Here is a 13899-nt window from a genome sequence, read left to right as displayed (position 1 = left end):
GAATTGCAATGAAGGTCTTTACAAAGTGTAATTAATGAGCTCGGACAGAGATAGATTAGTTTTATGGACAGACGCGTGACGTTTGTTTGATGTGGGAGCTATGTCCCATTGTCCTTTAAACAAGGAAACATCAGCACTCTGCTTCTAAGCAAACCGGGAGCGCTGTTGTGTTCAGCTGCCCAGCTGCGCATGTGGAATAAACTCACTCGCTACGCTTTCCTCTGCATTGTGATCAAACTAAACGCAGGGAAGAAGATTAAAGCCACAGATCGAGGAATGGACAGAAGCATCACTTCTGGCAGCCTTGAAACATGGTACAAACATGGCGTGTCGTCCCCCCCCCCCCCCCCCCCCCCCCACCCCCCGAGAATAAACCACCATCTAAATTAGCTGTTGAAACTCAGATTTTTATCTGAAGATTGCGAGAGAACATGAACCCATTGAATTACAGCCCCTTGCCCACTTCTCCCATGCTGCCTCAGAAGCTGCGCGCCAGGGGACAACACCTCCCTCTGTAAATGGAAACAAACACACAATTATAAAGAGTTGGCAGACGAAACGACAATGAGCAGGCACTCTTAAGATGAGACTTCCGGGCTCTTTAAAGTCTTAAGTAAAAGTCAAGAGAAAAGCCTGTCCGTGGTCCTGGTGGGTAACACTTCCTCTCGCAGCTTCTTCAGAAGCTTCTCATGTCTGTGTAGGTGATCCCATCCAATCCTGTCGGACGGGCAGAACAAGGAGAAAGTCCCAGACAGGTCGGGGATGCTAGTTAATGTGTCTGAGATGACGAGCAATGTTTCCACAGCATGAGCTAAATGCCCCTTAGCATTTCTCCAATTACCCTGCAAGGAGAATAAACAACATTTTAGTGCATCATCCATCAAAGGAGAATTCTTGCACACTCTATTTTATGACCAGCTCTCTCAAGTTTAAATGCAATCACAGAACCTCCTACAGCACAGGAAGAGGCCATTTGGCCCATTGAATCTGCACCGACTTTGGACACTAAGAGACAATTTAGCATGGCCAATCAACCTAACAAGCACATCTTTGGAGTGTGGGAGGAAATCGGAGCACCCGGAGGAAACCCACACAGACACGGGGAGAACGTGCAGACTTCGCACAGACAGTGACCCGAGGCCGGAATTGAACCCGGGCCCCTGGCGCTGTGAGGCAGCAGTGCTAACCACTGTGCCACCGTGCCTTCAAGCATTTCCATGAAGATTTGTTTGGCAGAGATAAAGGAAGAGAATGATGCACTCGCACTTCTATCCATTGGAAGCAAGGTCTTACATATTCTAAAGCTTTATCATATAATAGAATGAAATAGCACAGAGAAAGACTCTTTGGTCCAATGTGCCCGGGCTAGTTTATTGGTAAACATTTCCAATTAATCCCATTTCCCTGCTCTTTTTCCATGGCCCTGTAATATTTTCCTTTCGATATTTATCGAATTTTCTATCGAATCAGCTCTCAGGTTAGAACAACACAAATGTGTAAAAAATGGTGACATCACAAGTTAGAACGGAGATGATTGGGTTATTTCCCCATCAATAACACTTCTATAGATAACCAGGATTAATTTCACACACATAATTTGCATTATGGAACCAGCCTCCACCCACTGCATTTCTCTGCAGGGACAATCTTCCTTTGTTCGAAGACTTTGCTTTAGTTTTGACCATGAATTGTTTGCTGAAGTTTATGGAGACTCTTTAAACAGATGCCTCTTGAAGATGGGCCAGGGGTTGAGGCTGGCCCAGACATGTCCGGGAGGCCAGATATCGGGGGGGTGTAGGGGCTGGTGTCGCACAGCCAGCAATGAGGGGGCTGCGGGGCTGGCCAGTGATTGAGCTGGCCAGCAGTCAGGAGGCCAGCAGTGTGGGCTGACAGACCAGCGCAGTGGCCCGCTCAGCACGCCGATTTCAGCCTCTTCAGCGGGATAGGCTCCATTCCCAGATTTTCATCCTGATTCACGCTAAGGCTCTCTGCGATGCACAGAGTGTGGGAGATTCAGTTTGAAAGTCCTGCTGAAAAAGGCAGCATGATTTACTCAATTTTTACACAAATTCGGCACTTAGAATTCTTTAGGGAGAATCCCACCCCTTCTAATCAAGTAAGGTGGTGCACCATGATGATGGATATATTGATTTGCCACACAGTAGGATGTGTGGGTTTCCTCCGGGTGCTCCAGTTTCCTCCCACAGTCCAAAGACGTGTAGGTTAGGTGGATTGGCCATGCTAAATGTGTGGGGTTACGGGGATAGGGCAGGACAGAGGGCCTGGGTAAGATATTCTGTCAGAGAGTTGGTGCAGATTTGATGGGCCGAATGGCCTCCTTCTGCACTGTCGGGATTCTATGATTCTATTTTTTTGAGGTGGGTAGAGTGACAGAACAGGTCCCCAGAACATTAGCGGAGTTTCTGGATTAATAGTCTAGCAATAATACCACTAGGCCATCGCCTTCCCTATATCCAGTCAAATTTTGTGAGAGCATTATACCCACCTTAAAAAAATAGAATTAAAGAATCCCTACAGTGCAGATTCAGCCCATTGAGTCTGAACTGACTCTCCAACAGAGCATCTTACCCGGGCTCACTCACTGCATATTTACAATGGCTAATCAACATAACCTACACATCTTTGGACACTGTGGGACAATTTAGCACCAGCCAATGCAAACTCCACACAGACAGTGACCCAAGTCGGGGATCAAACCCAGGTCCTTAGCACTGTGAGGCAGCAGAGCTAACCATGCCTTAAATGACTTCAATAAAAATAATCTGTTAGGTCGGTAGAAACAAAGGAAGCAATGTTTAAAGCTAGTAAAATTATAAGCTAAATGTTATTTATTTAGGATATTATTGCTGTGTCAATCTCAGAAATCTAAAGTCATTCAAATAGCCAAGAATGGTACACAGACTGAGGCCATTTGGCACATTGTTCCTACGCTGGCTTTTTGAAAGAGCTACATGATTGGTCCTACACCCCTTCTTTCTCCCAATAGCATTGCAAATCACTCCCCTTCAAGTATTTACCCAATTGTCTATTGAAGGTTATGACTGAATGTGCTTTCAGCACCCTTTCAGACAGTACATTCCCAACCTGAAAGACTTGCCGTGTAAGTTTTTTCCTTCATACCACCTCTGGTTCTTTTGTCAAGGAACTTAAATCAAATGCTCTGCCATTGGAAACCACTTCTCTCTTTTCTTTACTGTTTCAAAATCCTTTATGTTTTTGAGCGAGAATATTGCAAGCAACGTTGAATGTGAAATCACAGGGCTGAAAGTGCCCTCAGGCATATTCGGGACAAACACCATGGGTGGGAACTCCTGCCCGCTGAGTCTGGAAAGTCCCACCCAAAGTCAATGGACTATTTGGCTAGTCCGTCAAATTTTCCATCCCGCCTGCGAGAATTCCCACAGCGAGTGGGATTGGAAAACCCTGCCCCATGTCGTGTTGAATGAGATTCTTCTGTACGCTAAATGATTTATTTTAAATAGGTTCAAAAGAGGACAAAGGAATGGTTTATAATTCAAGATACTCATCACGAACGTGACACAGAATCAACTGAACCTCTAATGATTTAAGAAACAATGTCTGGGTTTGGCCTAGGGGGGCCATTTACCCTCAGATACAGATGCTCAAGGCATCCCACAAATGGCTGGAAGACCTGACTCTCAGACTAAGCTGAGCTAAGATACTGTGGATGCTGGAATCCGAAACAAAAACAGAAAATACTGCAAGAACACAGCAGGTCTGACAGCATCTATAGGGAGAGAAAACAGAGCTAATGGCCGGAATTGTCTGGCCATTCACACCGGCAGGATTCTCCGGTCTTCCGTGGGTTTCCTGCCAACATGGGGAGACCTCCAAGGCAATTCCTATTATCAAATTAGCAAACAACACGCCACCTCCTGCCAGCGGGAAACACGTCGCTGGCAGGCCGGAAAATCTCACCCAATATTTTGAATATTGTTGCGTTCAACAACTTTAGATTGTGACCTCTCTCCTCCATCTTAAACACTGTTTTTTCAAATATCCCATATACTTTGGTCTCAATGCAAAGACCCTCCCTCCCCCTTCCCTCCCCCCCCCCCCCCAGCCCTCTCTCCCACTCCCACACCGGGCCATCTGTCTCTTGCTCTCAATCTCTTCCTGCTCCAGTACAATATCCAACACATTTTCCCTCTCTTTAGTTCTGATGAAGAGTCAATGGGACTCAAAACTTTGTTTTTCTCTCCTTACAGATGCTGCCAGACCTGCTGAGTTTTCCTTTGTTCTTGTTGTTGAATATCAAACTGGTCAGGGAAAACCAAGAACTCATTAAGCAGTAAAGACACAGATTCAAACTCAACAGTCCTTGTTTAAACATGACTGTGGAAGCTCACATTGAAAGCTAGTCACTCTCAGTAGTATGGGTGGAGAAAATAATATCACAAACCCCGCCCCCCGCAAAGGGGGGCAAATGTTTGTTGTCGGGTTGAGCAATAAACCTTTGGGTGTTTTATTCAAGCCACGTGTTCTATTGAACCGAAATTCTGGAGGTTTGCTCACCCCATGTGAGAGTTGAAGAGAGCCTTTGTTTAGAGTCCTGTGCTGAAAGAAGCGTTGATTGTTTCAGTGTGAATACATGATGTATGAGACATACTGGTCAGGCTGTACGTGACGTAGGCGACTGCAGATCCTAGCGTTAGTCCCGACATGTAGGAGACGGTCATGGTGTTACCTGTGAAGAAAGAGGCAGTGTAAGCTCTCAAGCAGGGCATTAAAGAACTTGACGTCATCCAAGCTTTGGCTGCCCTTATCTTAACTTGCACCAAGACCTGTTCACTGATTACCCCATGTGGCTTGTTGACCCACATTAGCTCCTGGGGCGGGGATTTTCCAGCCGCGCTCGCCCCAAAACCAGAAACTCCCGCCCGAGGTCAATGGACCGTTGCATGATCCAACCCTCCCTCCCGTCCGCTACCATTCCCGTGGCAGACGGGACAGGAAAATTCCGGCTCTGATCAAGAAATGCCTGGATTTTAAAATTCTCAGTTTCATTTTCAAATCCCTTAATCCTTCTGGAACCTTCCGAGTTGTCTACGCTCCTCCAAATCTGGCCTCTTACGCACCCCCAATTTTAATCGTCCCACCATTGGCAGCCGGGCCCTCGCCATAGCTCTCCGACTCTTTACCTCTTCCTCCTCCTTTAAGACATTTCTTAAAACTTAAACCAAGCCTCTGGTCAGCTGTCCTATTGGCTCCTTTTGTGACTTAGTGCCGAATTTGATATGATAACGTAACCAGGAAGCACCTTCGGGTGTGTTAGTAATATTTTACTATGTCGTTATTTACATTAGGATGGTCTTTAACATGACTGCCTGGGCCATTAATGTTCACTGTTGTCACTGGAGCCACTGTGTGCGATTGGGGAAACATGGGGGCCATTGTGTGGGATAGAGAAACATGGGGGTCATTGTGTGGGATGGGGAAACATGGGGAACCATTGTGCGGGATAGAGAAACATGGGGGTCATTGTGTGGGATGGGGAAACATGGGGAACCATTGTGTGGGATAGAGAAACATGGGGGTCATTGTGTGGGATGGGGAAACATGGGGAGCCATTGTGTGGGATGGAGAAACATGGGGAACCATTGTGTGGGATGGAGAAACATGGGGGCCATTGTGTGGGATGGGGAAACATGGGGGCCATTGTGTGGGATGGAGAAACATGGGGGCCATTGTGTGGGATGGGGAAACATGGGGGCCATTGTGTGGGATGGGGAACATGAGGAACCATTGTGTGGGATAGAGAAACATGGGGGTCATTGTGTGGGATGGGGAAACATGGGGAACCATTGTGTGGGATAGAGAAACATGGGAGCCATTGTGTGGGATGGAGAAACATGGGAGCCATTGTGTGGGATAGAGAAACATGGGGGTCATTGTGTGGGATGGAGAAACATGGGAGCCATTGTGTGGGATAGAGAAACATGGCAGCCATTGTGTGGGATAGAGAAACATGGGAGTCATTGTGTGGGATGGGGAAACATGGGGAACCATTGTGTGGGATAGAGAAACATGGGAGCCATTGTGTGGGATAGAGAAACATGGCAGCCATTGTGTGGGATAGAGAAACATGGGAGTCATTGTGTGGGATGGGGAAACATGAGGAACCATTGTGTGGGATGGGGAAACATGAGGAACCATTGTGTGGGATGGGGAAACATGGGGAACCATTGTGTGGGATGTGATAGTTGACACCACAGAACCTCTGGCTTTCCAGCATTTCTCTATTGTTATAGTGACCACCAACACAAGATAGTCATTCAGGTGTAATTCCACAATGTTTTAAACAGGAAAACAGCTGAGACTCCCAGGTCTTTAAAAACATATTTGCGTTCACCATAAACGATGGCGTGACCACGGAAATAACTAATAAATGCTAACTTAAAACTCAAGCCTCGTTTTGGGTTCTGTTTGGGTAGAAATCTATCAAATTGTTCTGTCACGATCTTCAGGAATGAGTGAAACTCTAACTAAAGCCACATTTCCACCCTGTCTATCAGACCTGACATGTGTCACCCTTTCGGACTGACATCCCTCACTCATTCTGCTGTAATTATTTCATTCTATTTTGACTCACATCATTCTCAAAATAAATACGGTTTGAAATTGATATTTACAGGTTTGTAATCTGCGTCACTCTCGCTGACTGGCACACTGTCACTGTTGACATTCAGAGTCTTTACAGCTCTGCAAAGTGGAATGGATATTTCCAGCGGATATATGATCTACCTGGAGATAGTTGCTAGGCCGCAGACCTACCTTCATACACATCTGACAGGGCAGCTGGTGGAATTGAAATTCAATTAATAAAATCTGCAATTGAAAGCGAATCTCAGTAATGGTGACTATGAAACTATCATCAATTGTCATAAAAACCCATCTGGTTCGCGAGTGCCCTTCAGGGAAGGAAATCTGCTGTCTTTTGGCCTATTTGTAACTCCAGACCCACAGCAATGTGAACTGCCCTCTGAAACAGGCTAGCCAGCTACTCAGTTCAGTGGCAATTAGGGATGGGCAACAAAAGCTGGCCTTGCCAGTGACTGCCACATCCTATTGAAGATTAATAAAAACTCCAGAGGTGGCAGTTATGGACACGTGTAAAGGGTGGATGATGTCATTTGCAAATGGGGGCATTTGTCAACACTGGGCATTTTTAGGGCACTGATTTGATCTTTCGCTGTTCCTTGTAGAAACAATCATTCATTTCTTTGTCTTTCCTAGTCCCAGGGCCGTGCTTTGGGCTCATTCTGTGAACCCGCATGGGCTTTGATCGTATAGCTGGCTGTCCGAGGGAATGGGAATGGCAGCAAACCCTCCCCACAGTGGATCCTCAGGAAAGCTGGATCCTGCCCAGGGTATCGGGCAGCACGTTGGCACAGTGGTTAGCACTGCTGCCTTACAGCCCCAGGGTGGTTCGATTCCCGGCTTGGGCCACTGTCTGTGCGGAGTCTGCATGTTCTCCCCTTGCCTGTGTGGGTTTCCTCCGGGTGCTCCAGTTTCCTCCCACTGTCCAAAAGATGTGCTGGTTAGGTTCATTGGCCATGCTAAATTCTCCCTGTGGCGACTGGGGGATTTTCACAGTAACTTCATTGCAGTGTTAATGTAAGCCTACCTGTGATACTAATAAATAAACTTTAAACTTTAAAAAAAAACTTTATCTACCATGAGAATGTCTCACTGAGGCTGGGCAGACACATATCTGTTGTGGGTCAAATATAAAGCTACTGGTCTTGGCTTCATTGTAGACCACAAAAGGAGGGCCTTGCGAGAAGTCATTGATAATGGTGCCACATGTTACTGGCCCAACAAATGCAAAGAAATTATTCTTCATAAGCTTCGAGAGTGAACACAGACACTATTCAACTCGGGGGAGAATCCAGATTCTCGCACCTCACCCAAAGACACACTGCCCACAGAGCTCAATGGACGGCACAAATCAGGAAGCAATCTTGCCCGATATTCCCCACATTGATCTAAGGCTACTGAATATATATTATATATATTATATAAATGAAGGTCAGCACCCAATTCACAGGACAGGAATTACAATAATTGCAGAGAACAAATTTAGGGGATCAGGTAGGTGAGGAGAAGAAAGAGAATGTTGGATTTATGTAGCATCTTTCGCAGTCTCAGAATGTCCTTAAGTGTCTCACAGTCAATAAAATACTTTCCAATGTAAAGCCACTGAACCAAGAAAGGAAATCTGGCAGCCACAAGACCTATAAACAGCACTGTAGTGACGGACAAATAAACTGTTTTACTGATGTTGGTTGAGGTATAAATATTGATGAAAGCTAGAGGGAGTTTTTTTTAATTCTTTTATGGGACGTGGGTGTCACTGGCTGGCCAGTATCTATTGCCCAATCTGAGTTGCCCTTGTGAAGATGGTGGTGAGCCACCTTCTTGAATGCTGCAGTCTCTGAGGCGTAGGTACACCTACAGTGCTGTTAGAGAGGGAGTTCCAGGATTTTGACCCAGCGACAGTGAAGGAACGGCTGATGTATTTCCAAGTCAGGATGGTGAGTGATTTGGAGGGGAACTTGCAGGGGGTGGTGTTCCCATTGGCATGCTGCCCTTGTCTTTCTAGGGGGTGGAGGTCACGGGTTTGGAAGGTGCTGTTGAAGGAGCCTTGGTGAGTTGCTGTGCATTGTGTCGATGGTACACACTGCTGCCATTGTGCGTCAGTGGTGGAGGAAGTGTTGTTTAAAGTGGTGGGTGCGGTGCTTGCTCACATAGCCACAGTATTTATATGGCTCATCCGGTTCAGTTTCTGGTCAATGGTAACCCCCAAAATGTTGATAGTGGGAGATTTAGCAATGGTAATGCCATTGAATGTTAAAGGGAGATGATTAGATCCTTCCTTGTTGGAGGTGGCCACTGTCGGGCATTTGTGTGGCGCGAATGTTACTTGTCAGCCCGACCATGGATATTGTCCAGACCTTACTACATTTGGACATGTTTCAGTATCTGAGGAGAGTGAATAGTGCTAAACATTGTACAGTCATCAATAAACATTCCACTTCTAGCAATCTTGCCCGATATTCCCCACATTGATCTAAGGCTACTGAATATATATTATATATATTATATAAATGAAGGTCAGCACCCAATTCACAGGACAGGAATTACAATAATTGCAGAGAACAAATTTAGGGGATCAGGTAGGTGAGGAGAAGAAAGAGAATGTTGGATTTATGTAGCATCTTTCGCAGTCTCAGAATGTCCTTAAGTGTCTCACAGTCAATAAAATACTTTCCAATGTAAAGCCACTGAACCAAGAAAGGAAATCAGCAGTTAGGTCTCAGTGAGGGAGTGCTGCTCGGGCTGCAGTGGAGTGTGACAGTTGGTGTCTCACTGTGGGAGTGCTGCTCGGGCTGCAGTAGAGTAATTAATTTATTTAATTATTTTTCAGTTCAATTAGTGAAAAAAATCGGAGGTTTTTTTTTCTAAACAGGAAATAGGCCCAGCAGCAGCCTGGGAAGATTTTGGAGGGTTTAAAAGTAGGCCGCACCTTTGAGCGGGCAGCGTCGTTAGCGGGCAGTGGAGTGAGCAGGGGACAGAGTGAGAGCTAAAAGGGCTTTGGCTCACAGGGCTTCGGCGAGGAAGGTTGTTTGTTTGTTTTTCTTCGGTTACACCCCCTTTTTGTTTTATCCCCAAAACTAAAAAGGACATGGCTGGTATGAGTGGGAGGCCAGTATACTGCATTCGGTGTGGGATGTGGGAGTTCCTGGAGACAACTTGCCTCCCGGAAGTCCATATCTGTGCCAGATGTGTGGAACTGCATCTCCTGAAGGATCGTGTAAGGGAGCTGGAGCTGAGGCTCGATGAACTCAGTTTAGTTAGGGAAAATGAGAGAGTCATAGATAAAAGTTATAGTCAGGTAGTGACACCAGGGTCTCGGAAGGAAGACACGTGGGTCACGGTTAGGAGGGGTAATAGTCAGAAGGGTGATGTGCCAGAAAGCACCCCAGTGGCAGTCTCCCATAAGAGAAAGGGATGGGCAACAGATGGGAGAAGGGAAGGGAGTGAGCAGTCTGTGGAGGGATCCCCTGTGGTTGTCCCCCTCCACAATAGGTATATTGTTTTGGATTCTGTGGAGGGGGATGACCCTCCAGGGGTAAGCCACGAGGACCAGATCGCCTCCACGGGGACAGGCTCAGGGGTCCGGAAGGGAAAGAAGGGGTTTAGGAGAGCGATAGTTGTGGGGGACGCAATAGTTAGAGACACGGACAGGCGCTTCTGTGGGACTGAACGAGAATCCAGGATGGTAGTCTGCCTCCCTGGTGCCGGGGTACTGGATGTCTCCGAGAGGGTAGGAAGCATATTTAAAAAGGAAGGTAGTCAAACGGATGTGATTGTACACATTGGGGGAAATGATGTAGGTAGGAAGAGCAGGGGGGTCATACGAGAGAAATTCAGGGAGTTGGGTGCTAGGCTAAAAAGTAAGACCTCCAGTGTAGCAATCTCTGGACTGCTCCCGGTGCCTAGTGCAAGTGAGGCTCGGAACAGGGAGATTCTACAGTTGAACGCGTGGCTAAAGGACTGGTGCAAGAGGGAGGGTTTTAAATTCATAGATAACTGGGAAATCTTCAAGTCAGGATGGCAACTGTACAGAAAGGATGGGTTACACCTTAACTGGAAGGGAGCAAATATCCTGGCTGGGAGTTTTGCTCGAGTGTTTCGGCAGGATTTAAACTAGTGTGGCAGGGGGGTGGGGAACAAAACAGGAGGTCAGTAAATACTGAGGCTGGGGTCGAGCTGGGGGCCAGGGCAAGGCTAGCTAAGAAGAGGAGCACTCTGGAGGAGGAGGACCTGACTGGGCCTGGAGGTCTGGAGTGCATCTGCTTCAATGCGAGGAGTGTAACAGGTAAAACAGACGAACTTAGGGCCTTAATGCTTGTGCGGAATTTGGATGTGGTTGCGGTGACGGAAACTTGGTTAAAAGAAGGACAGGACTGGCAGCTGAATATTCCGGGGTATCAGTGTTTTAGGCGAGACAGAGGAGGGGCTAAAAAAGGTGGGGGAGTAGCGATATTAGTTAAGGAGCATATTACCGCGGTGCAGAGGGTAGACAACTTAGAGGGGTCATGTACTGAGTCGCTGTGGGTGGAACTCAGAAACAGGAAGGGTGCAGTCACTATGCTGGGGGTGTACTACAGACCACCCAACAGCCCACGGGAAGTGGAGGAAAGGATATGTCAGGAGATTCTGGATAGGTGCAGAAAACATAGGGTTGTTGTAGTGGGGGACTTTAATTTCCCTGGCACAGACTGGAAAGTGCTTAGAGCTGGGGGACCGGACGGGGAGGAATTTGTAAAATGCGTACTGGAAGGTTCTTTGGAACAGTATGTAGATAGCCCGACTAGAGAGGGGGCTATACTGGACCTAGTTCTGGGAAATGAGCCCGGTCAGGTCGTCAAAGTTTCGGTAGGGGAACATGTGGCAAATAGTGACCACAACTCTGTTAACTTTAGGATAGTAATGGACAAGGATGAGTGCTGTCCTACGGGCAGGGTGCTAAATTGGGGGAAGGCTGACTATAGCCGGATTAGGCAGGAATTGGTGGATGTTGATTGGGAGAGGATGTTCGAGGGTAAGTCCGCGTCTGGCATGTGGGAGTCTTTTAAGGAACTATTGATAAGGCTGCAGGATAGGCATGTGCCTGTAAAAAGGAAAGATAGGAAAGGTAGGATTCGAGAGCCGTGGATAACCAGGGAAATTGAGGATCTGATTAAAATGAAAAGGGAGGCGTACGTTAAGTCCAGGCAACTGAAAACAGATGGAGCTCTGGAGGAATACAGAGAGAGTAGGAAAGATCTCAAACGGGGAGTTAGAAGGGCAAAAAGAGGGCACGAGATGTTCTTGGCAGGCAGGATTAAGGAGAATCCTAAGGCATTCTATTCATACGTTAGGAACAAAAGAGTTGTCAGGGAGAAAATCGGACCTCTCAGGGACAAAGGAGGGGAATTATGCTTAGAACCCAAGGGAATAGGGGAGATCCTAAATGAATACTTTGCATCGGTATTCACGAAGGAGAGGGGCGTGTTAACCGGGAGTGTCTCGGAGGGAGGTGTTGACCCGTTAGAGAAAATCTCCATTACGAGAGAGGAAGTGTTAGGTTTTTTAGGGAACATTAAAACTGACAAAGCCCCAGGGCCTGATGGCATCTATCCTCGACTGCTCAGGGAGACGAGAGAGGAAATTGCTGGGCCTCTGACGGAAATCTTTGTCGCTTCTTTGGACACGGGTGAGGTCCCTGAGGATTGGAGGATAGCGAATGTGGTCCCGTTGTTTAAGAAGGGTAGCAGGGATAACCCAGGAAATTATAGGCCGGTGAGCTTGACGTCCGTGGTAGGGAAGTTGTTGGAGAGGATTCTTAGAGACAGGATGTATGTGCATTTAGAACGGAACAATCTCATTAGTGACAGACAGCATGGTTTTGTAAGAGGGAGGTCGTGCCTTACAAATTTGGTGGAGTTTTTTGAGGAAGTGACAAAAACGGTTGATGAAGGAAGGGCCGTGGATGTCGTCTATATGGATTTCAGTAAGGCATTTGACAAAGTCCCACATGGCAGGTTGGTTAAGAAGGTTAAGGCTCATGGGATACAAGGAGAAGTGGCTCGATGGGTGGAGAACTGGCTTGGCCATAGGAGACAGAGGGTAGTGGTCGAAGGGTCTTTTTCCGGCTGGAGGTCTGTGACCAGTGGTGTTCCGCAGGGCTCTGTACTGGGACCTCTGCTATTTGTGATATATATAAATGATTTGGAAGAAGGTGTAACTGGTGTAATCAGCAAGTTTGCGGATGACACAAAGATGGCTGGAATTGCGGATAGCGAAGAGCATTGTCGGGCAATACAGCAGGATATAGATAGGCTGGAAAATTGGGCGGAGAGGTGGCAGATGGAATTTAATCCGGATAAATGCGAAGTGATGCATTTTGGAAGAAATAATGTAGGGAGGAGTTATGCAATAAATGGCAGAGTCATCAGGAGTATAGAAACACAGAGGGACCTAGGTGTGCAAGTCCACAAATCCTTGAAGGTGGCAACACAGGTGGAGAAGGTGGTGAAGAAGGCATATGGTATGCTTGCCTTTATAGGACGGGGTATAGAGTATAAAAGCTGGAGTCTGATGATGCAGCTGTATAGAACGCTGGTTAGGCCGCATTTGGAGTACTGCGTCCAGTTCTGGTCGCCGCACTACCAGAAGGACGTGGAGGCATTGGAGAGAGTGCAGAGAAGGTTTACCAGGATGTTGCCTGGTATGGAGGGTCTTAGCTATGAGGAGAGATTGGGTAGACTGGGGTTGTTCTCCTTGGAAAGACGGAGAATGAGGGGAGATCTAATAGAGGTATACAAGATTATGAAGGGTATAGATAGGGTGAACAGTGGGAAGCTTTTTCCCAGGTCGGAGGTGACGATCACGAGGGGTCACGGGCTCAAGCTGAGAGGGGCGAAGTATAACTCAGACATCAGAGGGACGTTTTTTACACAGAGGGTGGTGGGGGCCTGGAATGCGCTGCCAAGTAGGGTGGTGGAGGCAGGCACGCTGACATCGTTTAAGACTTACCTGGATAGTCACATGAGCAGCCTGGGAATGGAGGGATACAAACGATTGGTCTAGTTGGACCAAGGAGCGGCACAGGCTTGGAGGGCCGAAGGCCTGTTTCCTGTGCTGTACTGTTCTTTGTTCTTTGTTCTTTGAAGGGGGGGAGGTTTAACACAGATATCAGAAGGACATATTTCACACAGAGGGTCGTGGGGGCCTGGAATGTGTTGCCGGGCAAGGTGGTGGAGGCGGACACACTGGGAACGTTTAAGACTTATCTAGACAGCTATA

General features: G+C 47.2%; 1 protein-coding gene across 1 annotated transcript in view; it reads right to left on the bottom strand.

The window, feature by feature from the left end:
* Nucleotides 1-388: 388 nt before the first annotated feature.
* The window catches only part of LOC144510922 (equilibrative nucleoside transporter 4-like), a 51937-nt gene continuing 38426 nt past the window's right edge, over nucleotides 389-13899 (bottom strand). The window contains exons 8-9 of the mRNA XM_078240980.1: nucleotides 4558-4729; nucleotides 389-842 (exon numbers count right to left, since the gene is read on the bottom strand). Coding sequence (XP_078097106.1) covers nucleotides 4587-4729 — 143 coding nt within the window. The 3' untranslated portion in view covers nucleotides 389-842; nucleotides 4558-4586. The remainder of the gene's footprint in view (nucleotides 843-4557; nucleotides 4730-13899) is intronic.

Source organism: Mustelus asterias, chromosome 23 (genome assembly GCF_964213995.1).
Source record: "Mustelus asterias chromosome 23, sMusAst1.hap1.1, whole genome shotgun sequence".
In the NCBI taxonomy this organism is placed as follows: domain Eukaryota; kingdom Metazoa; phylum Chordata; class Chondrichthyes; order Carcharhiniformes; family Triakidae; genus Mustelus; species Mustelus asterias.
This window is presented reverse-complemented; position numbering and strand designations above follow the sequence as displayed.